Source organism: Geospiza fortis, unplaced genomic scaffold (assembly GCF_000277835.1).
Source record: "Geospiza fortis unplaced genomic scaffold, GeoFor_1.0 scaffold403, whole genome shotgun sequence".
NCBI lineage: Eukaryota > Metazoa > Chordata > Aves > Passeriformes > Thraupidae > Geospiza > Geospiza fortis.
Genome location: NW_005054336.1, coordinates 5,039,171 through 5,057,344, shown reverse-complemented (window position 1 = coordinate 5,057,344; position 18,174 = coordinate 5,039,171). Strand labels below are relative to the sequence as shown.

Here is an 18,174-nt window from a genome sequence, read left to right as displayed (position 1 = left end):
AGGAATGCAGAACCCTGAAGGGAGCGAGGCCTGAAAGGGCCGGCCCAGCAGGGCCAGTGGGGCGAGCTGGCGCCACCCTCTGCTGCCAGGCTGGAAATGTTAATGTCTGTCTATAGTAGAGAGATGCACTATTCTTACCCCGTCATCCCCAGCTTTCTACTGAGGTGTTCACCTCCAGCCCACCCTGCTAGTCCCTGGATTACCATACGTTCAAGTAAGATCCCTTCTAACATATCATCCCTGACACTTTAATCAGTCATTCATATCCACAAAATTCACACACTAACTAACCTCAAAATCCTACCCCAGGTTCTCCTTAGGTATAATACTGCAACACATCTTGGCAACACTTAACCCACTATTGCCCTCCAACGACTGCTCTAAGACACTATTGCCTCATTATTTGGTGCTCTTCAGGGTGTTACACAAGCAGCTGGGAGCCTTACTCCTGCATTTGGAACCCATTTCTCATTGCATACTGTTAAACCAGGTACCCCTCTCCAGGTCTAGGCTGCATCTAGGACCCTTATAGACAATGGCCATAAGAACAATTACAAAGAAATCTTAAAAACAGCCCCTGAATGTATCCCACAAAAGAACAGATCGTTCATTTTGTAGACACCTTCTCCTTGACATGTCACTTGCAAGAATTAATCTTTCAGCTTTCTCAAATTATATGGTTGTGACTCTAAAAATCACCTTAAAAAGACTCCCACTATTATAATTTAATCCTACTCTAGAGCATCATGTTTTAAAAGAATTGTACTTATAAGTCTGTAAATTATGTGACTGCAAGTATCTTCCTTTAGAACTGATTAGAAGACATCATCTTATATTTCTCACCACCACACAAAATTAAGCTCCAGTTTATTTGCCAGTCCAAACTTAGAAATACAGAACTCCAGAAAAACTTACCTCCTTTAGTATCTGGAGTCCACATCATCCAACTTAAGACCCTTGCCAGGCTGCAGCATCATTCTCTTCTTTCATGGCCAGTTTTCATCCTCATTGCAAAAAGGCACTATATGAAGCATAGTCTCTCTGTCTGAAGTTGTACTGAGATATTGCTGTGGCACACAAAGGGAAGGGAAGTGCTCATGGATCTCACAGATTGCATAAGCTTACGCGAATTGAACAAGTTTATTATTTGTCAAACATAGTCAGTGGTACTGAACTTTGTGTAATATGCTGAGATTATTATTCATGGAGTGAACAGCTGCCTGTGGCTGAAAGGTTGCAAACAGAACAGACACATGGCAGAGATTAAGATTTCTGAAAGAAATAAGGTTCAAGGAGGTAATACACAATGAGACAAACGTGTCACAGGCCAACGGGACTGGACAAGTGCTTACAGAAGCACAAGAGCCTGGAACAGCACAGATGGCTCAGACTGCCACCTGACTGGCCACAGTCTGCTTTCTATTATTCTCAGGTTCACTTTTGTACCACCACACATTAATTCTACTTCAGAATCTGACCCAGTAGAAAACAGTTATCACTAAAACAATTAACAGTCACCTTAGTGCCTCATTCAGCCACTCTGAGATCAACACTCCCCATTAAAAATGGCCATTGGTCCACTTGATCACCTGCACTTTGATGCAAAAATCAGAACTGGGAAGCCTCTGCTTTAATTTAGTCAGTAACTTCTGAGAAATACCAAATGCACAGGCAAATCCGGCGGAATGTGAAGAGAGCTGATCTCTCCCGTGTACCCCTACAATAAACAACAGGTGTACAAGCTCCCAAGTTTGCACGAACCCCCAGATGCTCACAGGCAAGTACGCTTTCCTTGGAACTGTTTCCAGGCACATTCAAAAAGCAAAATAAGCTGTCAGCTGGGGCAGGTTTCGCCAGTTGGGCTGGGGCCGTGTGCCCGCGGGCCCGGCAGGGGGAAGCCTCTCAGGGTGGCGAGATCAGCGGGCTCTTGAGGGGTCCTGCCTCACCGCCCACAGCAACGCGGGCAGAGCTCCAGGGTCCTGACCACAGGTGCTTCCCCAGTTGCCATCTGCAAGCTCCAGAGCAGCTTTCAAGAGAAACCTGCCAGCCACCAGTAACATTTCATCCATCTGTTCCCCGACTGAGCTGCCTGAGGTGCCAGGAGGGCTGAGGCAGCAGCTCTGACCTTACCAATGCCCCCCAACACCTCAGTGACTTGTCATTTTTGCATTTCCTTACCCAAAGTATATACAATAGAATAATAAACTACTTCCCAAAGAAAAAGCTTGAATAGAGAATTAGAAAAAAATCCTATTTTTATAAAGCATGGAATGAAATGGGAACACTGCAAAACATATTCGGTATACCAGGCACCTGTGCTGTGAGACTTTGATTTTACAAAGCAGAGCTGAGAAGTGAAAATGCTTTCTCCACAGTGATAGGAGTTTTACTCCAAAAGTTAATCATTGTGTCACTTGGGTATCTGTAAATCAGTTAATCAAGACTGTTGTCTTGGTGAAGTCGCAATACTGTGACTTTAAACAAATTATATAAACATCCATAGCAGAAGGTCTGCTAACCCAAACCCACTCCAACTCAGCTAGGGCAGCTGATACTGACACCAACATAAGAACCTCAAGTTTATGCTTTTTTCCTAATAAGCTGATGTTTTTGTAGTAAGTGTTGTTAGCACATATTAACATTCACCTTGAGGAGTTAACACTCTCCCTTGTGGGTAAACCGCAAGAAGTGAACTAGCAACATCAGCTGCAAAGTCTGACTTAAAAAAAAAAAAACACAAGAAAAGGTTTACTCTGAATTAAAGAATTTTATTTTGTGCATTTCAGAAATGAATAATGACATTTTCTAAAATCAGTTGTTGCTGTGATAGACAGACATGTAAAGCTCATGTTTCTGTTTTACATTACAACATGCAGTGTGAGAATGACACATTAGTTTACTTGAATTCTCAAGTTAATCATCTTTGAATAAGTCAAGAGCTATTAACTGTGTGAGCATTGGAAACATTTAAATTATTTCAACTGGGAGGAAAATCAATTCCTAATATAACATAGATTAAGAAGCACCAACTGGAACACAATGGATGCACAGTTCTTACTGAGTTATTTCGTTTAATTCTATTTTACCAATTTTAAGTTTGCCTTACTGCAAGTCCTTGAGTGTAAACTATAAATGATAATGATACAGCTCAGGATCAGTCAATATAAGTCAGCTATTTTTAGGGGATTATGACTTGATCTACATGGATATCAGCTCATTTTATGTTAAGAGTTAACATTGTTTTCTTCCCTCTTCATTTTTAAACTGTCTGGCTTGACAAAGTGTTGAGTAGCTTTTTGAGGAAAAAAAAAACCAAAACCCCAAAACCAATAAACCACCACCCCCCCAAGAAAGTTAATAACCTTAAATCTTACTTTTGTTGCTACTTAACAGCAAAGTCAACCAATATATATTTTTCCCTATTTAAAATATTTGTCACTAAAACTATGCTCAACTAATCAGCGCAGAAGCAACATTACAAATGGGCATGTTTAGAAGTTGCACAAGATATGTATTTTTGTGTACACAGTGGTGATTTATCTTTAAAATTTTACTATTAAATTAGGAAAAAACCCTAGCAGTGACAAATATGCAGTTTCTATCAGCACTGCAGGTTGCAAAACTGGAAAGCAATCTGTACATAGCATAGGAAGATTTTGATGAAAAATTACTCATGTTTTTTTTCCCAACACTTAAAGAGTGTCATTGCCAATGAATATAATTTTGACACCTGGTGGAAATCTTCAACAGTTATAGCTCTTAAGCTTCACTTCCAATTTTAAAATGTTTTAATGAAGTGAGAACAAATTCTTTTCTGACATTTTGTTCCTGTTTTCTAAGCCACGGGAACCATAAAACATACCTTGATATAATACACAAGAATTAAGTATCCAGGAAAACAGTAAAGCCAGTGAAACAGTAGGACAGAAACCTCAGTATAAAGAATTTTGCAAAGTTCAGTGCAGTATGAAAAATACTTTCTATGCCTCTTGCACATTAAAAAAATAATCTGTAGCTGACATTTCAGTAACATTTTTGATCAAATGACATTTCTTATGCATTGTGTTGAGAAAATAAAAAATTCCCAACCCACGTACTGCAGCTCAAAAGTTCAGGTATAATATAGACGTTACCTATTCCTAACTTCTAAGGACTGAGCACTTGAGCAAGGGAATTAAAATCCTTATTAACCTTTCAAGCAAACAGTATATGGGTATAGCCACTTGCTACAATTCATCTCTTGAACCAGTTAACTTGCCTTTACAGTATCTACCTGAAATACATCTCCCTGAACAAGACAGCATGTGCACCGTACTTGAGACAGAATACAGAAACTTTGAAGTACAGACATGATAAAACCTTGATCTGTGTTTTAGTGCATTAAAATTATATCCTGTATTTATTTTTTCAGCATTTGTTGTCTAACATTCAGAAATAGTGCTTTTGCTTTTCTGCCTTGTGGTGTGGGAGGTGTTGTCAGCCTCACTCTCTGCCTGTTTATTGCACTAAGATGAAAAAATTGTATGAAGAGTTTGAGAATTACCAACTGCTCTCCTCTCAGTTTGTGAACCCTGAACTTAATAAGTACATGCAGGCATCCAAACATGAAAAAACATGTTTTCCATCATGTTCACTGGATTGTTCCCAAGGACACCACACAGTATGCTTATTGTTATTGGTGCAATTTCAGAAAGCCCAGAAGCCTCATCTTCTCCTCTCTAATAGTAGGCTACTATGTCTTTTCATTGTGTTAAGCATTTCTACCTGATTAACAGAGCTAGGATTTTCCTAAGAAAGAAGGGCTCAGGTGACCCTATCTCTTCAATAAATTAATTTAATAAGCAGTCAAGCACTTTGGCCTTCCCTAACATATAGGTTGTGCATTGTATGCACACTTCTTTTGAATTAGCCATGGTGAAAACCAGATATAAATGAAAAAACAGGTTTGCTATATGGCTCATCGTATTTAAATAAATCTAAAGACAGATTAACATAGGATGTTACCTCGTTATTGCTTGAGTTAACTCTCAAAGATTTCAAAATTTTATATATAACTTCAAAAGTTGATTTATTACAGTATTCATACACTTGATTTCTGTGGTTGCTTAGTGGAGTGTTCAATTGAACACATACAGAAACATCCCCATTATACAGTTCAATGGAGAGATAATATATTATGCCTTCATTAATGCATGGTGCTGGAGCACAAAGCATACCAAACTTAGAAAGCTAGAGGTTAATCTACTCCCCCTTAAGCATGCATTTGCAAAAACATCCATTTGCTCTTTAAGAGACGAAGAAAAAAAAACATAAGAGCTGTGCAACTTATTTTTAGCTCAGGAAGGAGAAAATTTACTTTGTTACATTAAGATTTTGTTTTGAAAAGGCTAAAAAACCAAAGCTACTTAAAATTAAGTTTGTGCATATTCTTATAATTGCTCCTTACTAAAAGTTGCTGCATCGAGTGTGCACTGCAGTTTTATTTTATTGTCATGCCCTGATTTTCAAAACACCTAAGCCCCACACAGTTATAGGGCACAGAAGCTGCTGGCATTCAGCATCTCTGAAAGTCAGGACACAACTTAAGTGATTGTGCAAAACAGTTAATTTCCCTTGTAGTGTAAGCCAAGTGTTCATTTATGCCCAATAATAAGACCACAGAAGTTTCACCAGATCAATCAAAATAAACTTTTACAAGTCATAAAGGATTTCAAGGATAACACCAATTGACCAGGCCTGAGTTTCACAGCTAAAAGGACAATACTGCCCATTCTCATTGGTTAGTTCTGGAAGTCCTTTCCAGGATGATCTGATAAAAGAAACAGAAATGAGTACTGTTGTTAGATTATAGATTGAAAAAAAAAAAGAAAACATTTCATGTTAAAGCCTTTTGGAAGATAAGCTCAGTAGGAAACTGAAAAGCTTGACTAAAAGTCTGCTCTCCTACAAGCATAGTATAGCCTTTAATAATTGAGACCTAATACTTTTTTCACCTGCAGTTGTTAATTGTAGTGGAAGTGTCTCTTCTTCAAAGCAGACTCTCTGCTACTAATAATAACTGAACTTACACAACTGGTGTGCTGCTCCTGTTTCTCATTCTGGTAGTTTTGCATTTGGAAGATGAGATAATGGTATTCAAACTATACTTTAAATTGATTATACTGCTAAAAAGTGACAAGGGCTGGAAGACAGCATGAATACATAAACCTTCTTTTCCTCTTTAGAAACAAAAACCCCTCCAACAAACTAGCACACTTGCAAAAATACAAATAAAGCCTGTTGCTACATTAATTATTTTGTACAGAAACAAAGTATCAAAACAGAGTATTAAAAAAAAAAGTACGCTACTTTAATAAGACAGAAAAAGCAAAGAGGGTTGCCAAACTGCAAGTTATTTCTGATACTACCAAACAAGACACTTGGTCAAGACACTACATAAGGCAAAATACTGCTTCACAAATCCTTTTTTCTTCCATGTGTGGTCAGACAAACTCTTTTGTCATAAGTCCTGAATTATTCTTTTGGGCACAAATAAATATATGTTTCATGCGCTGCAGAACAGATTATATGGAAGAGATATCAAGGGCAAGGTGTTTTGTTTAGTTTAGTTTGTCTCAAATCCTTAGTAAATAAAATCGACAGCAAAAGAGGAAAAACAGTCTGTGGGTTTGGTTTGAGGGAAAACTCAAAATGCAAGTTCCTCTGTCTCTTTAGAAAACCAAGGTTATTGGTATGACAGCTTCAGAATCTTAATTTTTTCACTTAGAACACAATAAATCTAACAATATTTTGCATCATTTTATCTGCTGCAATTTTCATCTGTCACTACTTGCCCTTCAACTATTATGTTCTACAAAGTTTGTTTTTAAATACTTTGATTTATTTAAAAAATAACTCACTGACATTTTTTCTGAAACTGACTTCTTGTATGAAATAAGATGCTAATTTTTGTGTATGATTTATTTCACCCAGTCTTCACATGGATAAGTATTAGGAACTCTGCTATCTGTGAAAGGCACTAGATATCACCTGTATTCAAAATCTGACTTGAGACCTGCAATTGCACATATAGCGGTCAACTTCCTATCTAGAACTAAGAAATCCTCTTTATACAGTAGATCTGTACTCTTACACGCATTTGGATGGTGGACACCACTAGCTTGGTATTTTGAAGATTTTTTATCCGTGTTTGTTGTTACCTTACCTTTCAAGATGAACATAGTGGCGAGAAAGAACATTCTTAATCATGACTACAGTTTTTGCATATATCTCTGGACCAATCAACCTAGAGAAATACAGTTTGGCACGAAGAAAATATCCAATTGGCCACAGCCATTCCTAAACAAAGAAAGAAGGAGATGATTATCAAAGCAGTTGGTTTGAAAAAATGACTACACTTCCTCTAAAATTGAAGGAAGTAGCTCTTACAGGTCCTTGGTGATAATTAAACCCTCTGGCTACATTGTAGTTGTCATTGTCAAGAGCATTATCATAGACTCCACAGTACACCATATCACTGCAAAAAAAAAAAAGTATTATGCAAACAAAGTCTTAATTAAAAATGATACACAGAAAATGAAAACAGACATTAACCAAAACACTTGTCATTCACATTTATTGATGGTTAAGTTAGGGAGGTCTCCAATAGGTTCTGTCCTTTACATGACAGTGAAATTGCAAATAAAGTTTAAATTTATAGGAAAATGGTCAACATCTTGAAAGGACTTAAGAGTCATAATTCTACCCTTTTACTCAAACTGCAGTGCTGTACATTGTATCAAACACTCTATGTCCCAAGATGCAAATTCAACATTTTTGGTGTGATACCAAATTTGACTTGCTTACTGTGAGCAATCCAAAACCACCCAGCCACTGCCTACATAAAGAAATCAATTACATGGACTTCTAGAACAGCAAAACACTTCTACTAGGAGTACTTCCTGCAGCCTTATTTCATTGGTATAAATGAAGATTTCACACTATCACCACCACCTCTGCCCTACATCGAATAATTCCTACTGTTCTGTTTATTGTCTTCAGGAATTACCACTTGATATTATCTCTACTGTACTTACTCTGGGTCTAAGGTTTTCATGCCTAATGGACCAAGAAGCTTTTCCTCTGCTATCTGCAAAGCTTTCCAAGCTCTCTCAGGTGTAAACAACTCAGGGGCCTAATAAAATAATAAAGATTTAATGAATAATGTCTATGCATATACATACATAAGGCTGTGTATAAAAATGCAGAAGACAACAAAGAGCCTGAGTTTTGCATTACCGAATCAACTTCTGGAACCTGAAAGTCAGAGTAAGCAAGAACACAGAAGGTATCCAGTTCTTTTTTCAATTTTGATTTTAGTTTATAAACCCTTGACAAATATCATTACTGAAGCTCTTTACAAATCCAATGAAGATAAAGACTCCTTCCTTTTTAGCCAATTTGATGGGAAAAGCAGCCTCCCAGACCTAGCCATGAAAGATATTCTGAATACAGTGAATACAGCAAATTGGCAAGTCCTGTCTTGATATATTTTAGGACATAGTCCAAAATTGATGAATATTAAAAGCATGGAAAAAAGCTGCTTTCAAAAAGTTATTCCAAGCAATGTATGCTCCTGATAGAATGCCATGCAGACATACCTTAGTTTTTTTTTATAACTGAACTAAGCTTGCACTTAAGTGCAAAGTCCTCCTCCCACTCCCCCACACTTACCACAACCATTGCTATTGCAAAATTTGGCCTGAGTTGGTAATCACACCATGGACTTGAAGCTCCATAGCTGTCCTTATAAATCCCACGTTTGTGTACAAGATTTGGGTGTTTTTCATTAGGATCTGCTGGATTCTCAGACACAAAGAACAGCTTTTCAAAGTGTCCTTGAATTTTCCTGTCCCACTCATCGTATGTGATAATCTCCTCCTTTCCTGCAAGATATTATAAACAGTTTTAATTTTCTGCAATCAGCCACAGTGACAACAGCAGAAGTATACTGCTTGAACTCTTGACACTTAATATAACAGGAGCAGACCAAGAGCACCTCTCTCAGTTTGAGATTTCCTACATTTAGGCCAATTGTACAGATCACAGGAACAACAGCTCACTGAAATTTCTAGTGAGACTAACACAACATCAGAATCTGCACAGGGTACATATTCACTTGGGCTGGCTAAGCTTAAAGTAACTTTGTGATTAGAAGAGTACTCCTCCAAAAGATAAGGGACTTCCTATGATATTTATGTAAATATTCCCAGCAAGGGGTTTTCTGTGTTATGAATACAGACACAAAGATAAAATAAAGCATCCTGCATGATTTTACTTCGCATTCTTGTAATGAATAATGCAATCATCATAATACACAGCAACCTTATCACTTATACCCATTTTGAGAAAAGGTATTCAGGCTCTGAAATTCCTTTGTAACCCACAGAATAAACTATCTGAAATATTGAGAAGACAATATAAACTTCCAATAAATTTTTATAATGTCAAAATATACTTTCTCAAGTTTTTGCCCTTTTACCCCTAAATCTTCTTCTGAAGTTATATGGTCACTATTTCATTGTTTTAGTTATTTTTATACCCCAGTAATACAATTATAAGATGTGTCTGTTTTTACCATGTCTTTTTACAGTGACTCCACGAAATGGAAATATGTTTTTCCCAGATAAATCCATCAACCAGCGAACAGCCGACTTGCACAGGCCAACTATTTCCACAGCAGAGCCATCTCTAAAATAATAATGATAAAAACCCCTCATTATTTACTTTAAGAAGGCTATTAAAGCTCAATAAGTAACTGAAACAATTAAATTCATAAGTCTCTTGTTTAGACAATTTATTTTTTCTTATTTTCCTAGTATTCCTCTATTTCTCAGTCAAGGAATGAACTTCATTGTAAACTGGGTAGCAAATTATCTTTTTGTGTCCAACAGCCTTATTTTAAAGTGGTATTATCATACCCAGCTAAATAGCACAAATGGAAGATAATTTTCTACCAGTGATTAAGAACATGAAAAAAGGATCAACCCCAAATGTGGTCCTCTGATGTTAAAATGTGGTCCTCTGTGCTCAATACAAAGCTTCTCAACTGCACATACACTTCTGTAACTTAGGTGACAGTTCTGCCATAAGAGGCTATTCAAGTCAAAAGTGAGGGATTAAAATTAGGACTAAATGCACTTACTGGACTTGCTTCTTTTTTCAGGTAATATTCAGGTAATCAGTATATGCAAATATTTCATACTGTATCATACTCAGCTTTACTGTCTACTTGATGGAATTTTCTCTCTCATATCACCAACTCAGCTTCTTTTGGAAAGTACCTCATCCGCTCTTGGTTCCTAATTAAAATCTTTGACTCGTCAAACAAGATAACATTTTCTTCAATTCTTACCCATGGCAATTAATTTGAAACTGATACTGTACTAAATTCAAGCAAGGATGCCTGCAGCAGTTTGCTAGCACATAATAAAGAGCCTATGTCAAAATGCTTAATCTCAACTCTTAAAATGTAGATGCTGTAAATATTTTTGAATTCAAACTTAGAAGTATTCAAACAACACAATTATCAATATATAACTCAGATGAGAAGTTTGAATAACAAAGTACTGCTAGTACAGCAAATATACACTATTTCCTAAATTACATTTTACTACCTGAATTCAGAAGTCAACTCTTGGCATGGAGCTAAGACTGTGACAGAAGCCATGGGCTTCACCCACGAACATAGCTGCCCAAGAACACAGCTTTTGACTTCAAAATCAGCACAAAGGAAAAAAATCCCATGAACATTTTAGTCGGTAGAAACATTTAGAACATTTGAGCAATAACCTCTCAGATGTGTCAATAGAACTCATAGGTTCTGCAGAAGAATTTAAGTTAAAAAAAGAATTAAAAAACCCTGCCTCAATCCTGGCTTTCATACCTCGGAGTAGCTGGAATTCCTGTGTTGCGAGCCTTGTCGCTCTCTCCCATTTTATCCATCCAAGTACCACAATTGAAGCGGTTTCCTCCAAACACAAAGCCAGTTTCATGGTCAATGCCTGCAGTTACATTAAAACGCAACAAGAAAGAATATCAGGCGTTAAGTTAATTTTTTTAGGCAAAACAAAATCTCAACTACCCACACCCCCAACCCAAACTTCCTAACAAACAAAAAGGCCTTCCAACAAGAGACCTGAGGTAGGTTTCTGAAGGCAACTGTACTTTAAGTGAAACTTTAAAGGTAACTTGCACCATAACATATGACCAGTTGCTAATAATAAGTTATTATTTAGGCACTTCAAGAATATTACATATATATATATAAAAAGTCATACAGTTTAGTTACAATAAATATATATTTTAAAAAATTCTCAATAGAAAGAGAAAATAAGAAGAAAAGGAAATACAAAATATACTCATCAACTTTTGCTGTTTTGCACAGCAAGTGTTCTGTGTATGTTACCTTCATCTCTCATTTTTTGGTCAATCTGAGGACCAGCATTCCTTTCTCGGAAATTTATGCCTTCCATATGTCGTTGCATTGCTTCCTGTATTACTTCATAAAGTGGCTGATCCTAGATTCATTACATGTTTGGATGACATGTGAAAAGCAAGATGAAAAATGAGTAGAAAGCATTTCTTAAATCTCTAGTTTATATGATATTCCAAAGCAACTCCCACACCATCAAACATTTTCAAGCAGCATTCTTGGCAATGGCAATAACATTGTATACAACTTTTCATATAAACATTTTTCAAGACAAAAAGCAACAAAAAGATTTAGAAGTCGATGGAATTTTTTTTCTTCCTTGCACTTGGTCTAATCAGGCGATGCAAGAAGTGCCTAAAATGTGGAATTCTTGTGCTATAATCAAATTTCACCATAAACAACAGATAGCAACAGGTTCTTGTAGCTAGAAAAAAATTACATCCTTTCATTAAAACATTATAGTTTTGTTAAATAGTTCAATTAGAAGAATTTTTTACCACAGTGCCTGCAGGCTGAGGAGAAGAGTCATCTCTTGGGTACATCCTAGAAACAGGACACCTGAGAATATCTAATCCATTGGGAACAATTTTACAGTACTCCTGGATGCACTGAAGCCACCACCACACAGCATCACGACAGTTGTATTTGGCATGTGTCCCCCCACCGAGCAGATTGGGAATAAGACCATGTCTTAAAGTCCCAGCATATGCTAAAATGATATTTCTAGAACAAAAGAAAAATCACAGTCTTGACTAAGTTGTCTTCAAGGCCATTGTTAGACCAAGTATCAAGTACAAAGCATACAGGGTTACGATAATAGCAAGAAGACAAACAGCATTTTAATAATAGATTCCAAAAGTTTGCTGTTGAAAGCTACAAATTACTCAATTTAGTATGAACTTCTTTTACAATAAAAAAACCACCCATTCCCTATCAAATTCCTCAACATGAATACGTTTAAGTCAGTTTGTACAAAATATACATCATCTATTCATACGGAAAAGATAATTTTCTTTTTAATAGGTAGTGATATAGATCCTAAATCAAAATCCCATTGAGGTCACAGGGAAGGTTTTTATTGACCTTGTATATGATTACCCTGGTATCCATTCTGATGGGTGGGGTGGAATGGGGACGGAGGGCAGGAGTAGATGGGAAATTCCTATTAAAATACAGAGAGATGACAGCAACTGAGGTTATGAGAAGTTTCATTTGAGAACCGTTGCGCATACCTTGCAGAAAACATGGATTCCAACTAGCTTGAAAAGGCAAAATAAACATCCTAGTTGACTGCAGATCTCTCTGCATGACAAAGCTAACAGGTGGACAAATGTACAGCAGCATAAATACATGCTGATTTACACCAACTAATTTTTATGTTTCTATTATGTGCCAAACTCCATTCAAATTAATATTAATCAAAATACCAAATTCATCTGGCTTATGTATGGCTCATTTGTCAGGTTAAATATTTATAGCTACCAGATAACCACAACGCACAATTAGTTGATATCTAGTATCAACAGAACAATGCTTGCAGTTACAAAAAAGACATGACAGACCTGCATTCATGCCTTTCTGTTTAGAACAGTATTCTCTTTTGCTACTTCAAGTTTTTACATAAACAATTCTGAAATTATTGCTTAGCAAGAATGATGCAAGTACTAGTGAAAAAATCACTTTGCTCAAGGACAAACAGTAGCACTGCTGGAGTTAAAACTATCTTATCTCTACAGAACATCAGCTTTGTATCAGTGCTAAGAAGGCAAAAGACTATTTGAGTAGTATTTTTAATCCCACTTAGAGGGAGCTCCCAAATACGTCTAGTGCCATTAAAGTTTTATACTGCACATCAAGTGTTTGAAACATCTTGTCCATCAGCTCAGGTTTTGAGAGCATTGCTTTTTTTCTAAGCGTCTACAAAGCCAACATGAACCAAGGCTAGGCCAGTCTTACCTTGCTTCTAGATAGCGCCCAGTAACTAACAGTAGCCCTCTTAGTGCAATAAAAGTATCCCTTCCCCATGAACGAAAAATTCCAGAAGAAAAGTGAGGTAAACCTGAAAAGAAACATCATTATTCATTTAATTAATTGATATAGTAGAAATTTCCAGGCACACATGTACAAAATAACCAGAAGTAAAAAACCAATCCTCATATATAACTTTTTCCTAGATTGTTAATTTGAAATATCTTAATCTCCTAGACTGAGTTCTTGATAAATACATCCTATTCTAGAATAATGTCTTCTAGAATTTCAAGATCACACAAAAGCATTTCTCATACCACTAATAGTGACGTTTTAATTTTTATTAAATCACCTGGCAACTTAACCAAAATCTAATTAAAAGAAACAGAAAGAAAATTAACCAAAAAATCAGAATTATGATTGGAACATTTTGTTGGAAAGAGTTTATGCATGAGGGTTGTGGCATCTCAGCAGCATAAAGGGGATGAGACTGTTCTCAGACACTGTGAAAGACATTCTGCCTCTCTTTTCCAGAAGCTTAGAGATCTACATTTTACTGCAGACATTATAACATGCAGCTTTAGGAATGTTCCTAACTGACAAGGCATAATAATTGCAACAGTAACATCCATACTTGTCTTTTCTGCCATTTGTTTCCTTTTATGATCTATTAAACAGAAACTCCACATGGCCAAGTTTCAAACCGGAAGTCTCTTGTGCATGCTCAGTCACTTTACCAAAGTATTTGCTAATTCTCAAATATGGCCTCCACATCTCTGCAAATTTATAGTACACGGCAGCAGCACTTGAGAATGACAATCTGTGTACAATTTAAAAATCTCAGGCACATCTACCAGTGAGTATGTGAAAGGAATATTTAAAACCAAATCCTTCAGTATAATTAATCTTTATGACCAGTTTAAGGGAACACTGTGTCTCTCTGCTTCTAGGTTACACTGAAGCAGGCAGATGGAATGTTATTAAAATCCAGAAACTAAGAGCAATAAAGCTACACAAGAATGATGGCAAAAAGAAGAAAAGCACTCCACTGAGAGAGATGCCACAGCATCTGTGGATGCTTAAAAGTTTCCATGGCTTCAGAAAAGGAATGAGCCAACTCAGAACCAAAATAAACTCATTCTAAGCCACAGGAGATAATACTTTGGACATAGGCAAATGCCCATAGGAAGATTGCCAGATGCTGGCAGAACATTTGGAGGCATAAATACTACTTGCTGATTGCTTTTATGCTCTTTCCTTTTGGAAACAGTTTTAGATCAGGAGTTCTGGTCTGTTAATGGTTCTTTCTGAGAATGTGTAAACCATAAATTCACTCTTGTTTCTGTATAAAAATTCACTTTTTAATTTCACATTTATAAAAGACAGACTAAAACCCCTTATGATAAGTATACTTATCTCAACCAAGTCTTCTGGAAAGGAAAACAACATTTTTTAGATCTCTGTGTATGGTAACAGCAAATATAGCAAGAAAAGTCTCAAAATAAAGCATTTATATATAAAGCTCTCCTTCCCAACCCCCATGAATACTACTAGAGAAAACTCCCATAATTTTAACATGAGCAAATCTTTACCTTAAACACAAGGCAAAGTGAGTGAAATTGAGAGCCGTATGTCAGAAACAGTGTATAAAATGTAGCAAACATGATGCAGAAGATTTTAATATAGTTACTAAAAGCAATTTAACTGTTTTGGAATACTTATTTTTTTTTAAAGGCTGTTCTCACTTACCAGCTGCCAAAGAAACACAACATTGTTCTTTCTGATTTGTAATCTCATTCAGCCTATAGGGAACATCATGTAAGGAAGGAGACAGATCTGGCAGACAAGGGTATTTTCCTATCCCACATAACTGAATGGAACCCAAGGAAAGGTGTTTAACAAATGTTGATCCATTCTGCACAAAGCTGTAATTCAACAGAATTAAATTAAAATAACTTCGCATTCAACTATAGCGGTCCATAAATTGTACCCTTTTTCATTTACAGAAGGCTATGACAAGCATTACTCGTAAGAAATTTAAAAAACTAGCAATGAAGTAATACTAGCATTTTGCATTAACTGATTTTTTATCTAAGATTTAATTTGTAAATCATGTTTTCCTAAAATGGGTGCCCAATATTAAGAGTCAAATCTTAATTGATTACTGCCATGGAAGTGTTTATAACATGTACTTCTACAAAACAGTTAAAAACAAGAAGTTGTTTTGGTTTAGTTAATGCCTATACACACACCTAAGATTTCAAAAATATGATAGAAAATATTTTACTATGAACAAAAGTTTGTCAAAACTAGTCAGTATTTTTAAAGTTCATATTTTTACATACATATACAAAAAGTGCAAATCAAAAATTCTGTTAAGGCATTCCCTGAAATAGTTGATCTCCATTCCTGACTAGCTGATCTCCAAGCATTTCTTCAGAAAATGCATTACGTTCCATGATTGCACAGCCATACTAGATTCTATTCTCATTTTAATGTCCCTGTTTTTACAATACATATCCAACATTATTAACTTGGTCAGTATAGTCATAGCGACAATGAAGCCTCCATGAAATGAGTCTCCCTTCCCTTTGCAAGAAAAAAAGAAGTAGACTCTGATGTTATTTCAAAAAGTAAGCAGAGTGCTTAGATAATGGGGAGTAATAATGAAGAAATATTGAAGAAGGCATCAAAACAATCTGGTATTTTCTTAGTTACCTGAACTTTAAGGAATCATTGCATTGGTACTAAAATTATAGCCAAAAAAAAAAGCCTTCCAAAGCCTGGCAAAAAATATGCTGGTTTAGGGTTTCCTCCTCCTACTGTGCAATCCCAACAGTAGTTATAAGTTAAAACCCTGGACAGATGTCTGAACACTCAAGTCTTCCAAACCACCACTGGTAAGAAGATGGATTTGATAATTCTCTACCAATTTTTCCCTTCTACATTAGAGGATTATGAAAACATTCAAATTGCATTCTCCAGCAGATAAAATTTAAAAGGTTACAATGTACCCAGATGCCTTTATAGCTCTGATAAACAGGCCAAGCATACCTCGACATCTGATGCCATGCCACGTCCAGAAGCGTTGTGTACGCTCCCACTAATATGGCATCAAAGTAACATGGGATGAGGTAACGTGGAATTCTCTTTAGGTAGACAAACATGGCCTTCAACCATTTACCAACCTAGTAAAATACAACAGAATTAGAACTTCATCCATCGAAGTTCAAAAGCCAGTGCCTTCAGGATCCATATTGTTACAGTTTTTGTACATGTATTACACCCCAGCTGTGCTGTACCCTACTGCTCCAAACTTTCTCAGAGTTAGGAAATGTGTTATAGACAGTTTGAATTAAAAAAAAAATAAATTAGTAATTGGAAATGAAACTAACCAGCAATTTAAAACCCTGAAGTTACCGAATAAGTATTTTTACTCACTTCTGCACAGGCTCCAGCACGTGAAATCAGACGATTACTGACATAATCAATCATCCAGTCTCCAGATCTTAAATTATCACAAAATGGATGACCCAAATCATTCTTTGGTCTAATGTCCGCCATCACTGACATTAACCCTGAAGATACAAACCCAACTCTGTATTAAAAGACATTATCACAAACAGCAGTTACAATGCAGGAGCAAAAGGTACATAGCAACAGATGCTTTAACTGGATTGCTTCTCTCCATCTGCACAACCAGCTACAACCCAATTCTAGTTTCCTCAGCATAAATCCTAGAAACTTATGAACATCATTGCAAATAGCCAGCATGATGGAATTTGTATGTTTGATAAATGACAGACACTTCTCAGTAATCTAGTAACACCTCAGGTTAGATTAACGCAACTTTTCACTGGAAGTGTATTTTTCTTTTACTTTAGAAGTCAAGGCACTGGTGTTAAAACACATCCTGGGCTGCAGTGTTCAGTTTCAAAGCATTGAGAGAGAGAGGTTTTGCTCTAGTATGAGATTTCCTGGGTACAACACCAATTAGTAGCAAGATCAAGCAGAAAAAACTTACTTTTTATACCAAACAATGGCAGCAGCAACATAACAGCATTATTGTGTGAGGTGATCTAAATTGAGCAGCTCTCATTTACTTTTTTTACTTGACAGAAAAAATAATGCTGAAACTATTACCTTGGAGGCCTGCATACTTTAGGGATGACCAGTTTGGTATATTGTAACAGCCTCCACCATCTTCCTGTTCTTCTGCCTCACATCTATATAGCACTTGATTTAGTTCAGCCAAAGTTAGTTTAGATGCAATTCTGAAAATACAGGGGACAAAAGAATAAAACCCAAAATAACATCAGTAAGGAAAGAGGGAAAGGATTTCACAAACAATTCTCATTTCAGACTTAAATTAAAATACTAAAATATATGCAGTTCTCTCAATAGTTCATCTTGGAAATTAGAAGCCTAATTTTTCAGGTTTTCAAGATGCTCTCAGATGTTTCAGTGTTCATTTAGAAACACAGTATTATGTTCAAAATCACACCCAAACAATCACACCCTATCACTGAGAAGCAGACCGTGTTAAAAAGTCTACTTTAGGCAGCAATTACACAAACTGGGAAGTTTTTCAGTATTAGCTCCATTTATTATTACACATATAAGAAGATCTCTCATAGTTTTCATTGCACTCTGACAATTCAAACTCCTCCTATATCACCACCACCAAAACTCAACAACCCTCAGTAAATGTACATAATATCCTCAGCTCCTCT

General features: G+C 36.3%; 1 protein-coding gene across 2 annotated transcripts in view; it reads right to left on the bottom strand.

Moving 5' to 3' along the window:
* Positions 1-2,747: 2,747 nt before the first annotated feature.
* Positions 2,748-18,174, bottom strand: part of AGL (amylo-alpha-1, 6-glucosidase, 4-alpha-glucanotransferase) — a 33,606-nt gene continuing 18,179 nt past the window's right edge. For both annotated transcript variants that reach the window (XM_005422096.3, XM_031057897.1), the window contains exons 20-33: positions 17,585-17,715; positions 16,883-17,019; positions 16,496-16,629; positions 15,191-15,366; positions 13,430-13,532; positions 11,971-12,196; positions 11,447-11,558; positions 10,925-11,060; positions 9,617-9,729; positions 8,713-8,924; positions 8,076-8,173; positions 7,429-7,516; positions 7,205-7,338; positions 2,748-5,809 (exon numbers count right to left, since the gene is read on the bottom strand). In XM_005422096.3, the coding sequence (XP_005422153.1) occupies positions 5,692-5,809; positions 7,205-7,338; positions 7,429-7,516; positions 8,076-8,173; positions 8,713-8,924; positions 9,617-9,729; positions 10,925-11,060; positions 11,447-11,558; positions 11,971-12,196; positions 13,430-13,532; positions 15,191-15,366; positions 16,496-16,629; positions 16,883-17,019; positions 17,585-17,715 (1,918 nt within the window). In that variant the 3' untranslated portion in view covers positions 2,748-5,691. The remainder of the gene's footprint in view (positions 5,810-7,204; positions 7,339-7,428; positions 7,517-8,075; positions 8,174-8,712; positions 8,925-9,616; positions 9,730-10,924; positions 11,061-11,446; positions 11,559-11,970; positions 12,197-13,429; positions 13,533-15,190; positions 15,367-16,495; positions 16,630-16,882; positions 17,020-17,584; positions 17,716-18,174) is intronic.